Source organism: Sphaerodactylus townsendi, linkage group LG07, assembly GCF_021028975.2.
Source record: "Sphaerodactylus townsendi isolate TG3544 linkage group LG07, MPM_Stown_v2.3, whole genome shotgun sequence".
NCBI lineage: Eukaryota > Metazoa > Chordata > Lepidosauria > Squamata > Sphaerodactylidae > Sphaerodactylus > Sphaerodactylus townsendi.
Genome location: NC_059431.1, coordinates 103,176,216 through 103,191,224, shown reverse-complemented (window position 1 = coordinate 103,191,224; position 15,009 = coordinate 103,176,216). Strand labels below are relative to the sequence as shown.

The 15,009-nt window shown below is 45.4% G+C and overlaps 2 protein-coding genes across 8 annotated transcripts in view; one reads left to right on the top strand and one right to left on the bottom strand.

Annotated features, from left to right (window-relative positions):
- Positions 1–15,009, bottom strand: part of IDUA (alpha-L-iduronidase) — a 67,281-nt gene that overhangs the window by 23,970 nt on the left and 28,302 nt on the right. For 2 of the 3 annotated variants that reach the window (XM_048503854.1, XM_048503856.1), the window contains exons 3-7: positions 9,924–10,006; positions 8,619–8,726; positions 6,128–6,223; positions 4,244–4,446; positions 1,442–1,621 (exon numbers count right to left, since the gene is read on the bottom strand). In XM_048503854.1, the coding sequence (XP_048359811.1) occupies positions 1,442–1,621; positions 4,244–4,446; positions 6,128–6,223; positions 8,619–8,726; positions 9,924–10,006 (670 nt within the window). The remainder of the gene's footprint in view (positions 1–1,441; positions 1,622–4,243; positions 4,447–6,127; positions 6,224–8,618; positions 8,727–9,923; positions 10,007–15,009) is intronic. The other variant, XM_048503855.1, reaches the window with a different exon arrangement.
- Positions 1–15,009, top strand: part of SLC26A1 (solute carrier family 26 member 1) — a 49,709-nt gene that overhangs the window by 12,380 nt on the left and 22,320 nt on the right. For 2 of the 5 annotated variants that reach the window (XM_048503853.1, XM_048503850.1), the window contains exon 1: positions 13,949–14,052. The exons of the other annotated variants lie outside the window; for them this stretch is intronic. The gene's annotated coding sequence lies outside the window, so the exon portion shown is untranslated. Of the gene's footprint in view, positions 1–13,948; positions 14,053–15,009 lie in introns of those variants that run through there. 5 annotated transcript variants of the gene reach the window in all.

Sequence of the window (15,009 nt, the reverse complement as noted above, 5' to 3'; positions counted from 1 at the left end):
GACTGCATGAGACGACCAGCCCTTACGCAAAGTAACACAGAAAGGGCAGGCCCAAGATAAAAACTGGATTGCAACAATCACAAGCTGCAATGGCAGGCTCCATCCACGTGAGGGCACACAATTCCTAAATCTCGCGGCTGTGAATGAGAAAAGGGCCCTTCTTACCTTTCACTCCATGAGACAATTCCTGCTTAGTGCAATTAAGCATGAGTAAAGTTTCTATGGAAGAAAAAGAAAATGCTGAACCTTGGATTCCACAATGGGCCAGAAGTTTCCCCAGGACAGGCTCTTGGCCTATTAACTTGCTGTTTTGTGGGCTCACCCTAGGGCTATTTGAGACTAGTTCCTTGCATCAGGGTGGATTCAGGAACCCAAGAGCGGTTGCGGAGGAAACGTTTGGCTTTGACAACCGAGTTGCCACAGTAAATAAATCCTACCTATGTTTAAACAAAGGGCCATATTCAAAAAGAAATAGCTGCGCAGGTCTAAGAGGCAACAGGTTTGTATGTCAGGAAACAGGGCAAAGAACTTTGATGGAGGGGTCAGAGTCCTCATTCTCACTGCCCTGGATCCTGTTGGATCTAACGTGTCTTCAGTTGTGTACGTCAGGGGGTTTCTAATATTGGGGGCTTTGGGGATGAACCTTACAATTGGCAATGTGGCGTGGGCCTAATAAGCTCTCTGGAATGGTGTATGGCTAGGTCTTGAACTCCTTGTTGATCACAGAAGAGACTAGATGTGTGAAACACTGGCCTCTGCCATGGGCAGGCAATATGACATCTCTGGCCTTTCATGGTCAGTCATGGCCTCTTGTCTCTGTGTGGTCCTTTCCTCTTGGGGCACCTGGACACACTCATGAAGCTACCTTTTACCGAGTCAAGACCATTGGTCCCCCAAGGTTAGTATTCTATGACTGTCACTGGTCCACCGAGATCTTCTTTGACTGTCACTGGTCCACCATTGGTCCACCAAGGTTAGGATTGTCTTCTGTGACTGTCCCTGGACTTTCAGGGTCTCAGATTCAGGTTAATCTCACCACCTACTATCTAATCTTTTCATCTGAAGATGCCCTCCAGGCGGTATATAAATAGAATGAATGAATGAATGAATGAATGAATGAATGAATGAATGAATGAATGAATGAATGCCTGGGGGTTGAAACTGAGCCCTTCAAAATGCAAGGCAGATGCTTCATCACTGAGCCACGGCCCTTCCTGCTTTCAGTTCCAGTTTCTCCATTTTGACCAGAGGAATGTATCCTGCAGACTAGTTGCTGGGGCTCTTGGCCACGTCTGGCCTTAACACTACGGATACTTGCTTGAGAACAAAGCAAAAAGTCCAAGCCAATTCTTGCCATGAGCTTTCATGATCTAGTTAACTTGTAAAAAATAATAATAAATAGGGCTTCATTCCTCCTTTAGCGCTGGAAGCTCGATCTTACCTTCGCCACCAGAGCTGCATAGGTGACATCTGCCCTCCACGGCTGGGGAACCGACCACCCAACCAAGGGATCTGCCTCGTCGTTGTATAAGGGCAGGGAGGTGAAACGGGGAAAGAGCTTCTGGATTTGTCCTGCAGCTTCTACTTCCTGTTCCAAGATGCGAAGAGAACTCCCTGCACCCTGTGATTTAGAACATTATTATTCATTAGGTTTCACGCCTGCTCTGTCTTTTTAGTTCAGACATGGCGGCAGTTGTTTTAGCTCTCCTCTTCTGCCACACAGCCGCGTTGCAGTAATTAAAAGGCTTAGATAAAACAAAGACAAAGAACTTTTAAAAAGACATTTGAGAGAGAGAGAAAGAGAGAAGCAGAGGAGCTTAATCTCGTCCAGACTACTCGTATTCTTTTTTTTTGTCCTGGTATTTTCCAAGCCGCACAGATTTTTTTTATTGCTTATGCAGCACTAATGTGGAGTTTTTCACATAGCATCTTAGACAGGTCCCTGCCGCAAGGAGGTTACAAATTCTGAGATATGGCAAGGGACTAGGCGCAACAGCAAAGACAACAGAAGGAATGATGGCAAGGCCAGCAAATTCTGTTTAGATGCTGTTTAGCAACTCTGAAACTTAGATTTAAGGTATGTAATTGCATTTGGTCAAGAATAGTATTGCTTGGCAGGAACTGTGCTTTCACTACAGACCAGCGGCGTTCCTGCCATTGGGCAAAGTGGGCAGTTGTCCAGGGCGCCACCTTGTGGTGGGCGACAAAATTGCAGGTTCGTTTGTGGGGGATTTTGTATTTTCATTTTTTCTGTTTTTGGCCTGCAGGGGGTGCAGATTTTAGGCTAGCAGCACCAAAATTGCAGGAATTTTTTGGGAGACTCTCCTGATGATATGACCCAGGTTTGGTGAGGTTTTGTTTAGGGAGTCCAAAGTTATGGACTTCCAAAGGGAGTGCCCCCATCCCCCATTGTTTCCAATGGGAGCTAATAGGAGATGGGGGCTACACCTTTGAGGGTTCATAACTTTGGAACTCCTGAACCAAACTTCACCAAACCTGGGTGGTATCATCAGTAGGGTCCCACGAAGATACCCTGAAATTTTGGTGCTGCTATCTTAATAATTGCACCCCTAACAACAGGCACCCCCTAAATTTCCCCAGATTCTCTTTTTAAATCCACTTCCTTCCTGCCAAAGCTTGTTTTCTTTCTTTCTTCTATTCTCTCAATGCCTAATAATGGTTGTTTATTATTATTGTTGTTGTTGTTTTTAAATCCACCCCCTTCGGCATGGATTTAAAGGGAGAATCTGAGGTCCCCAGTTTTAACATTGAAAGGGATGCTGTTTGGGGGTGGATTCCAGCATCACTTGTTTAAACTAGGGAGCCCAGATTCTCCTTCTAAATCCACCATAAAGGGGGAATCTGGGGTCCCCAGTTTAAATAACATTGAAAGTGATGCTGTTTCCCCCAATTGGGAGGACTGGATACAACACCATAAAATGTTTTCATAGCACTAATAAAACATTTTGAAAGCATTTTGAAAATGTTTTCCAAAAATTATTTCTGCTGTGTGGCATGGCCCATTGCTGTGTTCAGATTTGTGAGTTGGGGGATGTTCTATGATGTGATGGTGACTTTGGAACGACCTGGTGGAAAAAATCATTGTTTGGTCATGGTGGGGGAGGGTGACCGCCCATGGGGGGGCATCAAACTCAGCCTTTGCCCAGGGCTCCAGTTTGCCTAGGTACGCCTCTGCTACAGACCAGCTAGAAGGCTTTTGGCAAGCCCTGGCCTCAAGCTCTCCTTTGTAATGAGGGATGATTACATACCTTACAGGACGGTAGGGGTTTTTCTGCGGGTTGCAGAAAGATTACATGGTGTCAGAAGTGGCTGGGGGAGGGGCCTTGATTAAACTAAAAGCCATTTTTGGTTGTATACCTAGAATCAGCAAGGGAGTTGTGAGAGCCGCACCCAAAGAAAACAAGACAGATTGTGTCTAAGTATCCCTGAATGGCACGATCTTCATAAATATGGGTACGCTACAGCCATCATTGAGACAGTAGCGTTCAGGGGACATTCTCCTTAGGCAAGCCATTGTCTCGCAAGCTCAGTTTCCCCTCAACAATATGTAGATAGTACTGGCCGGCCTTTCAAGGCTGCCGTAAAGATTACTGAGGAGATATCTGAATGCTATAAAGCAGAGGTCCTCAAGAGTACCCTGTGGACATGCTTGGAGTTCTGAGAAAGGTTGGCTGCACCACAAAATGGCTGCTACTGGAGGTGATGCCACTTACAAAATGGCTGCCATTGGGGGAAAATGTCACACTTTGTGAGGTTCCAAGTCAGGAATCTTCTTATGATGCAGGTAGTTGTTTCCAAGTAGGTGTCCTACAGATCCAAAAGAGATGCTTCCTGGATCCTTCCAAAACACTTCCTGATCTAGTGAGATAAAGGAAAGCCAGGATTTGGCCCTTTTGTTTGCCAAGAAGTGTTTTGGGAGAAAAGCAAATTGGCACCAGGAAACGCATGGCACAGATGGGCACCACCATGCCCTTGGGTACCACACTGATGATTGCTGCTTTAAAGCACCATACAGATGCTAAATATAGCATTCAGTGTTCTATACTTCTGAATCCACTCTCTGCAATCTGCACGTGTTCCTTTATCCAGAACTCAATCCAGAACCTTTGTGCCAAATAGCAAAGTTTTAAAGCAGGCAAGCCAATAAATCTGAGCACTGAACTAGGGCAACGAATTGTTTTACGCTTTCCGAGCTTCACAGTGAGCAAACAGGGTGACATACCTTCTTGTGCATGGCAATATAGTCCAGCCGCACCCCCCTCTCTCCTGTGAAGAAATTTGTTCCGTTGTGGCAGTGACTGAGCAGCCTCCAGCACAGAGGGGATTTGGGGAAGGGGTGAAAGGAGTCTCCAGGGCCTCCAAGTCTCAGCAGAGAACTGACCTGTCTTAATCCTTCTGAGCAGGCATCATAGTAGTTCAGAAATCCTAGGGAAAAAATGTAGATGCTGTGTTTGCTGCCATGTCTAGGAAAGACAAATGCCTTACTCTTTGGAATACACTGACTAGCAGAGATAAGGGGGGAAGCACCCGGTGCACTGGTGCGTCCTCCGCCCCCCGCCCCGCCCTGGAACGCCCCCCCACATCCCGGAATGCCCTGTAATACCCTTGCCACACCCTCACCACATCCACACAGGGGTGTTTGCCTGGTGCACTGCTTCCCCCCCCCCACGCCCCTTGGAGCAACGTCACTGCTGGTAAAGAGTGGAATATCCTATTGTATGTGCTGTGCCGACATCAACAGACTAACAACTGTAAGCCAGGAATCTGCATGACAACAAAATATGCTTCTTTTAATAAAAAGAGCAAGTTTCTAGCCTATTTAGTGGCAAGAAACCTGGAGAGACACATATAAACTACCCTAAAGAAGAAGAAGAGTTCTGGATTTATATCCCCTCTTTCTCTCCTGCAGGAGACTCAAAGGGGCTGACAATCTCCTTGCCCTTCCCCCCTCACAACAAACACCCTGTGAGGTAGGTGGGGCTGAGAGAGCTCCGAAAAGCTGTGACTAGCCCAAGGTCACCCAGCTGGCGTGTGTGGGAGTGTACAGGCTAATCTGAATTCCCCAGATAAGCCTCCACAGCTCAGGCGGCAGAGCTGGGAATCAAACCTGGTTCCTCCAGATTAGATACACAAGCTCTTAACCTCCTACGCCACTGCTGCCAGATTGGACAAGGCACTGGAAAATCTGTGATGAGCTCTCTCCAGCATTTTAAAAAAATAAAATGGTGGCTTTGGCACCCTGATCCTGATTCTTCCTCTCCTTGCAGTTTTACTGATCACAAGTGGCCCATCCCTGGGGCTCTTATTAGCTCAGGCAGAGGAGACAAGCCAAGCCAACAGAATGCTTGTCATTTTTTCTCCTCACGGCCAATAACAGGTTCTGTTGGTCAGCTTCAATTGTTGAACGTGGGCATGCCATAGGCAGAAGGGTTAAGCCCCACCCCCCTTCTGCAGTCAGATTCAAGTTCCATCCGCCATCCCTCACCTTCCCAAACAGACATTTCCATTTAAAAAATTCTGGGAAGATCCTATCACAGACCTCATACGGTTTGGGCCTTGAAAGTCAAAGATTAGTGAGATTCAGCACTGTCGATCTGGTCTGATGTCAGAACAACATTAAACTTTGTTGTGCAAATCACAATGATCTTGGGAGGGTGGGAGGGATCCTGGATTCATAATCGTTTGGGATACATTTAGTTTCTACCATTCGTAGCTTCCTTGATAAGTACAAATCTCTATCCTCAATTATGTAGCAGGTCAAAAGATAGGTGCTTTTAAACATGGGTTAGGTAAGGTGTATATGCCAATGTAAATACACATGGTTATAATTGTTATAAAGCGTTTATTTTATTTTCTGTAGTTTATGAAGTTACACTCAAGAGACTGCCCTGACCCTTGTGCCCAATTCGGTACTTGAGATTTGTTGATTTATCTTTTAAGAGCTTGAATGGCAAAGGCCATTCTCTCTGAGGCATGGGAAACATGGTAGTCTTTTACAAGTTCTAAAATGGGACACTTATCAATTGTGTTTTCACTATCCTAGGCATGTAGTCCTTTCCGCTCCAATTGAACAATGAAATACAAAAAGAACGCCAAAACTAGTTACCCTGGGCTGTCATTGACACGTTGTCAAAGTCATGGTGGTCGGGCTCATTCCAGGTCTCGAAATTCCACTTTGTGACATGTTTCAACCCATACCGCTCTGGAAATCAAAGATCCATTGATGACGGCTCAGTAGCATTGGAAGAGCATACTGCCACCGAGACAGAAACACAACTCTTAACTTGAAACACGATTATACCAAACCAAGCTCTCCTTCAAAAGACAAAGGAACTCTGCCTCTAAGGATACATTTGTAAGTAAGGGAGGACAGGTAAATGTTTACAGATAGCTTGTTCTAGCCCAGTGGTGGAGAACCTTTGGCACTCCAGATGTTATGGATTACAATTCCCATCAGCCCCTGCCAGCATGGCCAATTGGTCATGCTGGCAGGGGCTGATGGGAATTGTAGTCCATAACATCTGCAGTGCCAAAGGTTTGCCACCACGGTTCTAGCCTGACATGGTGTCTGCTGATGTATTTCTAGGAACACACTTCTTTTTTGAGCATTGGGGACAAAATCTAAAAGCTCTTCAATGGGAAAAAAAACCAAAGCCAGGGACTGCATTCTACTAGATCCATGGTGGCAAACCTTTGGCACTCCAGATTTATGGACTACAATTCCCATCAGCCTCTGCCAGCATGGCCAATTGTAGTGCATAACATCTGGAGTGCCAAAGGTTTGCCACCACTGTACTAGATTATCCTAAACCAGTGGTAGCGAACCTATGGCACTCTAGAAGTTCATGGACTACAATTCCCATCAGCCCCTGCATAAGCTCGCCACCACTGTCCTAAACAGAGCATCACAGTTATGCGCCCTAAGTTGGGCCACAGGCACGTCTCTAGGACTGGCAGCCAATCATTGTGCTGTGAAGGGAGCAAGTCATCCTATTTCTTTGGAAACTGAAATGGCATCTCTTCCTGAAAGGAAAGAACCAGTCCCTATGTTACTCTCCCTGCTTTCAGAAGGAGGAACTTCAGAAGAAGCCAGGGGGCATCACCTTCACATGGGCAAAGAGTGCTAATTCAGAGGTAGTTGCCTCTTTCATACCATAACATTTGGCTTGGAACACTCCAGAATGTTGCAACTGGCAACACTTCCCGCTGGCCATTATGTGACTGGCCCAGTGGCCATTTTGTAGTGATGGTTCCAATAGTGCTCTCAGATAAAACAAGGCTGGAATCTCCTACAATGACTTTGGTTCAAGGTTAATGTGGCCGGGCCTTTGTTTATGTACTTACAAAACGTATACCTTGCCTTTCAGTGTTTATCAGGGTCACTGAGAGGGATAAGATTAAAAACATACATAATAAACATGTATCTTAAAAACCACTCAACCCAGGCCCAAACACAACGTGTAAAAAAATAACCCTCAAAACTAAGTTACATATGTGTGTCTATGCTGTTGTCGCAGCTGGCTTATAGCAACCCTGTAGGGCCGTGGTGGCGAACCTTTGGCACTCCAGATGTTATGGACTACAATTCCCACCAGCTCCTGCCAACATGGTCAATTGGCCATGCTGGCAGGGGCTGATGGGAATTGTAGTCCATAACATCTGGAGTGCCAAAGGTTCGCCACCACTGCTGTAGGGCTTTCGAGGTAAGAGACATTCAGAGGTGGTTTGCCATTGCCTGCCTCTGCATGGGCTGAGAGTTCTGAAAGAACTATGACTGGCCCAAGGTCACCCAGGAGCCTTTGTGTGGAGGAGTGGGGAACTGAATTCAGTTCTCCAGATTAGAGTCCACCACTCTTAACCACTACACCACGCTACGCATACAAAAATGTAAACAAAAAATGCAAACACTGGCCAGGAAGGAGGGATCACTGAGGGAACATCAAAACAAAACAAAAAGATATTCAGTGTGTGACAGAAGACAGCAACAGAAGGGGACATGTGAGTCAACCTGGGGACAGAGTTCCAGAGGTTTTGGTGCCATAACAAAGAAGTTCCTCTCCTGGGTTTGTTATCTGCCTAATTTCACAAGGCGGGGGCACCCAAAGCAGGGCTTTAAACGATGGCTGTAGTGTTCAGGTAGATTCATATGGCAGGACATAGTCCTTCCAATGTGCTGCTCCCAAGCCATATACTTCTTTAAAGGTCAATACCAGCTTTTTGAATTGTGTCTGGAAACAGATTGAGATTGGCCAAGACTGCAGTGATATAGTGTCCACAACCCACACCAGTCAATAGCCTGACTGCAGCATTTGTACCAACTGACGTTTCCAAACACTATTCAAGGGCAGCCCCACATAGCGTGTATTGCAGTAACCTAATCAAGAATTTAACGGTATCTAGATTCTGTGGAACTGCACTGTAACATTTTCACAGTCATCCAATTGGTACCATGTACTGTTTCCTGAACTATAAAGCCAACAAGGACCCAAACTGGGGACTAATTACCAAATGGTCCACTGTATAAATTATCCAGTTCACATGGAAACATTTTTTCATGTTGACACTGATTTCAGAAGCAACTATTTTAAAATACTTACCTACGTATCTTTTGGCCAACTGAGCAATCAAGTTCTTCCACAGTATCACTTGCTCTTTGTCTTCAAAGTCAGTGAAGTAGCCTGAAGGACTACCCATCAATTCAAATCCTTAGTTGGGGTTTTTAAAACAAAACAAAAACAGTCTGAACAGTCATGAATTAGCAGTGGTTTGGGGGCTCACAGATGCCAAGAAAACTCATTTCCTAATAGGCATTCTATAGAGGGAACTTTATGATCCTGGGAAACGGGGAATCCCATATTCTCAGCAGTGGCACAGTGGTTAAGAGCAGGTGCATTCTAATCTGGAGGAACCGGGTTTGATTCCCCGCTGTGCCACTTGAGCTGTGGAGGCTTATTCCCCTCCCCTTCCCTCCCCTCCCTTGCATGCCACCCCACCCCACCCCTTCCCTCCCCTCCCTCCTCTAGGGTGGGTGGGCCAGGTCCAGACGCTGGGGGGCCCCTCCCCTCCCGTGCATGCCACCCCTCCCCTCCCCCTCCCCCTGCTAGGGTGGGTGGACCATGTCCAGGTGCCAGGCCCCCTTCCTCTCCCTCCCCTCCCTTGCATGCCACCCCTCACTCGTTCCCCTTCTCTTGCATGCCACCCCACCCCTCCCCTTGCATGCCATGTATGTGTATTAACAATGGATCAGAGAAAGACCTCAATTCCCTTTTTTCAGCCCTCATGTCTATATCCCCAAAGCATGGGGTAGGTGTCATTTTGGGAATCTGAAAATATGTCCATGGCTGGCCTTCAAATGACATGGGCTGACCTGTGACTTATACTTGTTGGTGGCCTCCACAGCTCAAGCGGCAGAGCGGGGAATTCAGATTAGCCTGTGCACGCCAACACCTGCCAGCTGGGTGACCTTGGGCTAGTCACAGCTTTTCGAACTCTCTCAGCCCCACCCACCTCACAGGGTGTTTGTTGTGAGGGGGGAAGGGAAAAGAGATTGTAAGCCCCTTTGAGTCTCCTACAGGAGAGAAAGGGAGGATATAAACCCAAACTCTTCTTCTTTTTCATTATTTTTTGCAAACTTGTTCACTACACTATAAGACAGGAACTTGTCTGAATTGGGAAAATACACTTCAATGCTTTATTGCAAAAACCGAAGATTTGCAACCTCTTTGTACATGAGATATATGACAACAATTCGCATGGAAGGCAGTATGGGCTAAACACTTAAACACTGACTTGTTAAATTCCTGCAGATTTCAATGAAACTGCTGTACTGAACTCCAGCTACCTTCAGCTAAACATTGCATTTAGCATTGAAAAACTACAGCAACAGAGAGGCATAGCTTTACCTGGATTTAGTTTGTTTTGCCAGAGAACGTCCATAAAGTTATCCAGGTTGGTGAAATTGTAATGAAGTGTCCCATTTGTCACCCTGAAAAAAAAAGAGGCAAATTTGATTTTAGAATTCCTGCAACACAAGTAATTTCCCTGTAGCACAGTAAGAATACACATGCATATTCATTACTATGGTATTAAATGATGGTTTGCACATGTGAATGCGACAACACATACCCGGCTCTACAAGAACGGTGATATTTCCCTACATCTTTTTGAGCATAATACTTTTTGCCTCTGAGCTCATTTGTGCATCTAGCTATTCGTTGTCCAGTGTTGAGTAATCAAGCATGAGTGAACTACTTTGCAAACATGGACATTTGGCATATGTCTGTTGTGATTTTCCCATGAAGACAAGCTGTCTCAGTTGCTGATCAATCCACTAAATTAGCACGAACAGATACATTGGCAAAGATCTTCCTCCAAGGAACCCTCTAACTTAAGTGGCAATTCCATGAGGAAAAGAGCGGCTTCAAACTCTGGTTCGTGGACTGGTAGGTTTAGGGGTAGGATCCAACTCAATATACATGGGGGGTCCAATATATATGGGGGTCCACAATATTTATGGGGGGTCCACTGTATAAAATGGTTCACTGTATAAATCGGGGGGGGGGGCAACGATTTTTCTTGCTATTTCTCATTGTAGAGATGGAGGCATTCTTCAAGAGCCTCCACGTTCTCCCATTTCTCCTATCAATTTAAACCGTCATCGTCATTGTAGATGAATAAAAACTGTGGGAAGGATTCAGTGGACAACATTTCCTGAAGGTCACCAGAAATGCATTACTGTGCCCTTTAAAAATACAAACATAGAAACAATATTGGGGGGAAAAAAGTTGAATCAGAATACTGACGGAGGGCATACTCTTTAACACATTTTTCAATTTATCTTACAATTACAGATAAGAGAAAAATTTGTTAATGGCATCGGGGATTTTCAAAAAAATAATTCTTTATATCTTTTGTACCTAATTCCTTTTCCATAATCTGAGGAAGGGGTTAGATAGATGTTGAATAGCTTTCTGATTCATGTGTGGAATAAAATCACGCCACGTTGCATAGAAATCTGATATTTTAGCTTTACCTTTGACTACTCTAAGTCGATGTGCCTACTTTTTTGCCACAACTATTTGCCACAACTCGATATACCAAGAATGTAATGCTAAAAATCCTGCAGTTTCCCACCATTTTGCTATAACTCTCATCAACATAATCACTATTAACTCCTTAGATGCTACTTTTCCATTTTTTTCCTTCCAGACTGTTCATAGAGCCAATGCTGCTGAAGCAAAGATAATCTGATGCATAATATTGTCCATTTCTACAAATATTTCCTCCAAAACGGTGACACTACAGGACATGACCACCACATGTGGATATATTCACCCTGCCGGTTGCAATTTCTCCTTTATTATTTGTATCAAATATGGCCTGATCCAGAATAGGCGGGGAGGGGGGAGCAAAGCTACTCCTGGAGGTGGCATGGGCCTGTGTTGGCAGATTTGCCCTTCTTGGGACACCTACCCTGGCGGCTACTGCCATCCCCATTGGCACAGTGGGGGTGTGGTGAAGTGTTCCAGGGAGTGGATCCAATGTCGGTCTGCTTTCATCCCATGTTTGCAGTCATTTGTTTAGTGGCCCAGGTCACAGACGTACATTACCCTTTTGGGTGACATAAGTCCATTAAACCCTGTGGAGGTCATTCTGGAGTTAGGTTTTTCTTGGGGAGAGGGTTCACCCTCCCTGCACCCCCCCCCCCAGAAAGCCCTTTGGAGACAGCGGGGTGCAACAGCAGCACTGTCCCCAGCCGCCTGGGGTTATTGACTGGGCTGCCCTTATTGCAATAATATTTACTTATTTGGTTCTCCCCATTCTCCTTGATCCAATCTCTTTTGTTTCAAGGCCTTTGTAAGTCACGGGATACTATGGCATTCACGCTGAATTTTGGGATTAATGTTCATATTTTTTTATAATTAATACGTAATCCAGCTCCATATGAATCTCTCCCACTAATTCTGGTAAAGCTTCTTTAGGATTTATGGTGACTATTGCCACGCCCTTAGCAAACATATTGATCTTGTGTATTTGAACACAGATTTCTAGACCTCTAATATTGTTGTTAATCTTTATGGCAACTGCCAGAGGTTCCAATGAGAGGGCAAAGAGGAGGGGTAATAAATGACATCCCTGATTGGTTCCTCTAGCCAGGGGATGCTTCCAGAATCAAATCCATTTACTTACACTCTAGCTTTTGATTTTTGATAAGACTGGCTTATTGCATTCGTAAAGTATTGCTCAATATTTAATTTTCTCAGGAGTCCAAAAGTAAAACCCTATTTCAAATGACCAAATGCTTTTCTGTGCATCAAGGGATAAAAATAGCTAATGGCACCAATTATATGCTCAGTTACAGTACATCCAACCGGGCTCTGGCTGTGGGGGTACTAAGCAAAGTCAAAGTCTTCTGGTAGTGAAAAGCAAGTTGTAGGCAGAGGTCTGAACTAGGATGTAGAACAGTGGTGGCAAACCAATGGCACAGGTGCCAGAGGCAGCACTCAGAGCCCTCTCTGTGGGCACGCGCAAACAGAGGGCCCCCTCCACACGTCTAGGCTGGCCTGGGCCACTGGGCTCGATTATTAGCATTGATTAAACCTAAGACCTAGTTTTGGGGAAGCAGTGTAGGTAACCCTGTTAAGCGCCGTTAAACCCCACTGATTTTCATGCAAAGAACTAAAGCGCGATCCTTTACCTGGGAGTAAGCTTGGTTGCTGGCAATGGGGCTTGCTTCTGAGTAAACCCTCCTAGGGTCATGATTGACCTGTTCGAAGAGTTGCATGGTTGCTTCAAAGCAAAGCCAACGACTACCACCAAGCTTACTCTCGAGTAATGCATGCCTCGGAGCCAGCCTTTTTTTCTAAATGAAAACCTCAGTATTCAGGTTAAATTGCTGTGTTGGCACTTCGCGATAAATGAACGGGTTTGGGTTGCTATTTGGGCACTCGGTCTCAAAAAGGTTCACCATCACTGATGTAGAAGGTGAGCTCAACAGGACCTTGGAGAGCTCCTGCTGAAGTAGGACATTGCACCATGATGGTTAGAGCCCAGCTGGGCTTTTAAGTAATAGTGCTGACCTGCTTGCATATTTCTAGCATCTTCAGTGAAAATTAGTGGGAAACTGAAGGGCAGGGCCTTCTGATCTGGAGCCATTGATGCCAGCATCATATGGTGGCATCTGGGCCCATTTTGCACAGAATGTATGATGTGAGCATATAACAGAGTTTCACAGTTGCCATCAAGCTAGAGCTGTGCTAATCCGACTAATAAAGATGTTTTCTCTTGGAGAACTAGCTTTGGGCTCCTTCCCAGGACTGGGATTGGGAGCCAATCTTTTGCTTTTGATGGGAAGGTGACAACCAGACTCCTAAAGTAGACTCAAACCTTAGTACTGGAATTGCCAAGGACTGGAGCAGACTGAACAGGAGGTATGGAGTAATGAGTTGGGGATGTAACGGTTCTGACAAGGGTACCCCCACCCCCGCCACTGTTAACAGTGCACCTGAACTGATCTGACAGCTTGTCTAAACCACTTCATCCCAGTCAATCAACCTGATCAAGGTTTAACTTGGAAGCCACAGACACAGTGAGAGTCTTAAATGAGCACCCTTCCCACCAGTTAACCATCAAATGTCTAATAAGTGAGTTGTATATAAAAACGTCAAGCTACTTAGGAACAAACTCGTGCCCAGACGTACTGCATCCAGCAGCCAGGCCACGATTTCCTTGTTCTCATTTTTTTTCACCTCTTTGAGTAAAACGTTCTTGACCCTATTATCGTAAATCACCATTGCAATAGCCATATAAACCATGCAGGGCTCCCAGAAGGTACAGAATGAGAAGTAAACAAGGAGAGCGTTTGAGCAGATAAAACTGCGGCCTACGATTTCCCCCTTCTCAAGCGGCCTCGCGCCTTCTGCCTGCACTGTGTATGCAGCAGGGATGAGGCTGACTAGAAAGCAGGCAAAAGCAGCGAGATGAAGAGAGAGAGGCATGGACAAAGAATCCTTCGCGGGCTGCTGGAGGGAGGTGAGTGTTTGCCGAGACAACATTAAATGGATTCAGCTTCGCTTCAGGGTTTCAGCCATCCGTTGTAGTTTCTTCGTTTTTTAAACTGTGCAGGGAACGGGGGATGGAACCAAAGCAAGCCTTTCTCACTGGCTTTTTAAAAAAAGACAGTCAAAGCAAACGGCGCTTCTATTTTTTGGCAAATTCAAATCAACTGAGCATCGGGACGAGGAACCGGACCTGTGCTACAGGCTGCCCACACTGACTGGCTTTGACAGGAGGCAGGGCAAGTTTATAAGCCCATATGTAATTCTGGCTCCCCCCTCCCCCCCGCAGACTTGCACCGTATAAACTAAAAATGGATGCTGCTTCCTCTAGCGTTGAGATGTCACTTGCCTGCTAAATTCTAATTTTGGGGGTGTGTGTGTACTATTTTTGTGCCTACGAGTAAATGATGCAGAGCGTGCGCTTTTGAAATATTGCTTTCTGTTACAGAAAACAAATGTTCTGAATTATCTCTGAGCCAAAAGCTCGTAACCTGTTATTTTAATGTAACAGGTGTTCAGAAGCTTAACCCGTTTCCACTGAGAATCAAGAGAGCTGGATTCTTATTTTGTGCTCTGTCCTTGAATTTAAAACAAAAGGGGTGGAGTGGAGGGGAAGGATGCTTAGGTTGCATAGCAACAAAAATTCCCTATTAAAGGAGGTGGTGACCAACAATGACTGAAAATCAACATGATAAAAATCATGTGGAATTATCTAGTGGTGGGATTCAGCAGGTTCGCACCACTTTGGCAGAACCGGTTGTTAAACTGGTGCTTGTAAACAACCAGTTGTTAAATTATTTGAATCCCACCACTGGAATTAGATAATTCAGTAAATCAGAACTTCTTTCTACACATCTCACTCTCTGCCTGCTGCTTAGTGTTCAGGAAGAGAGGGCAATTTGCTCCCACTGTGGGGTCAGTTCCACACTGG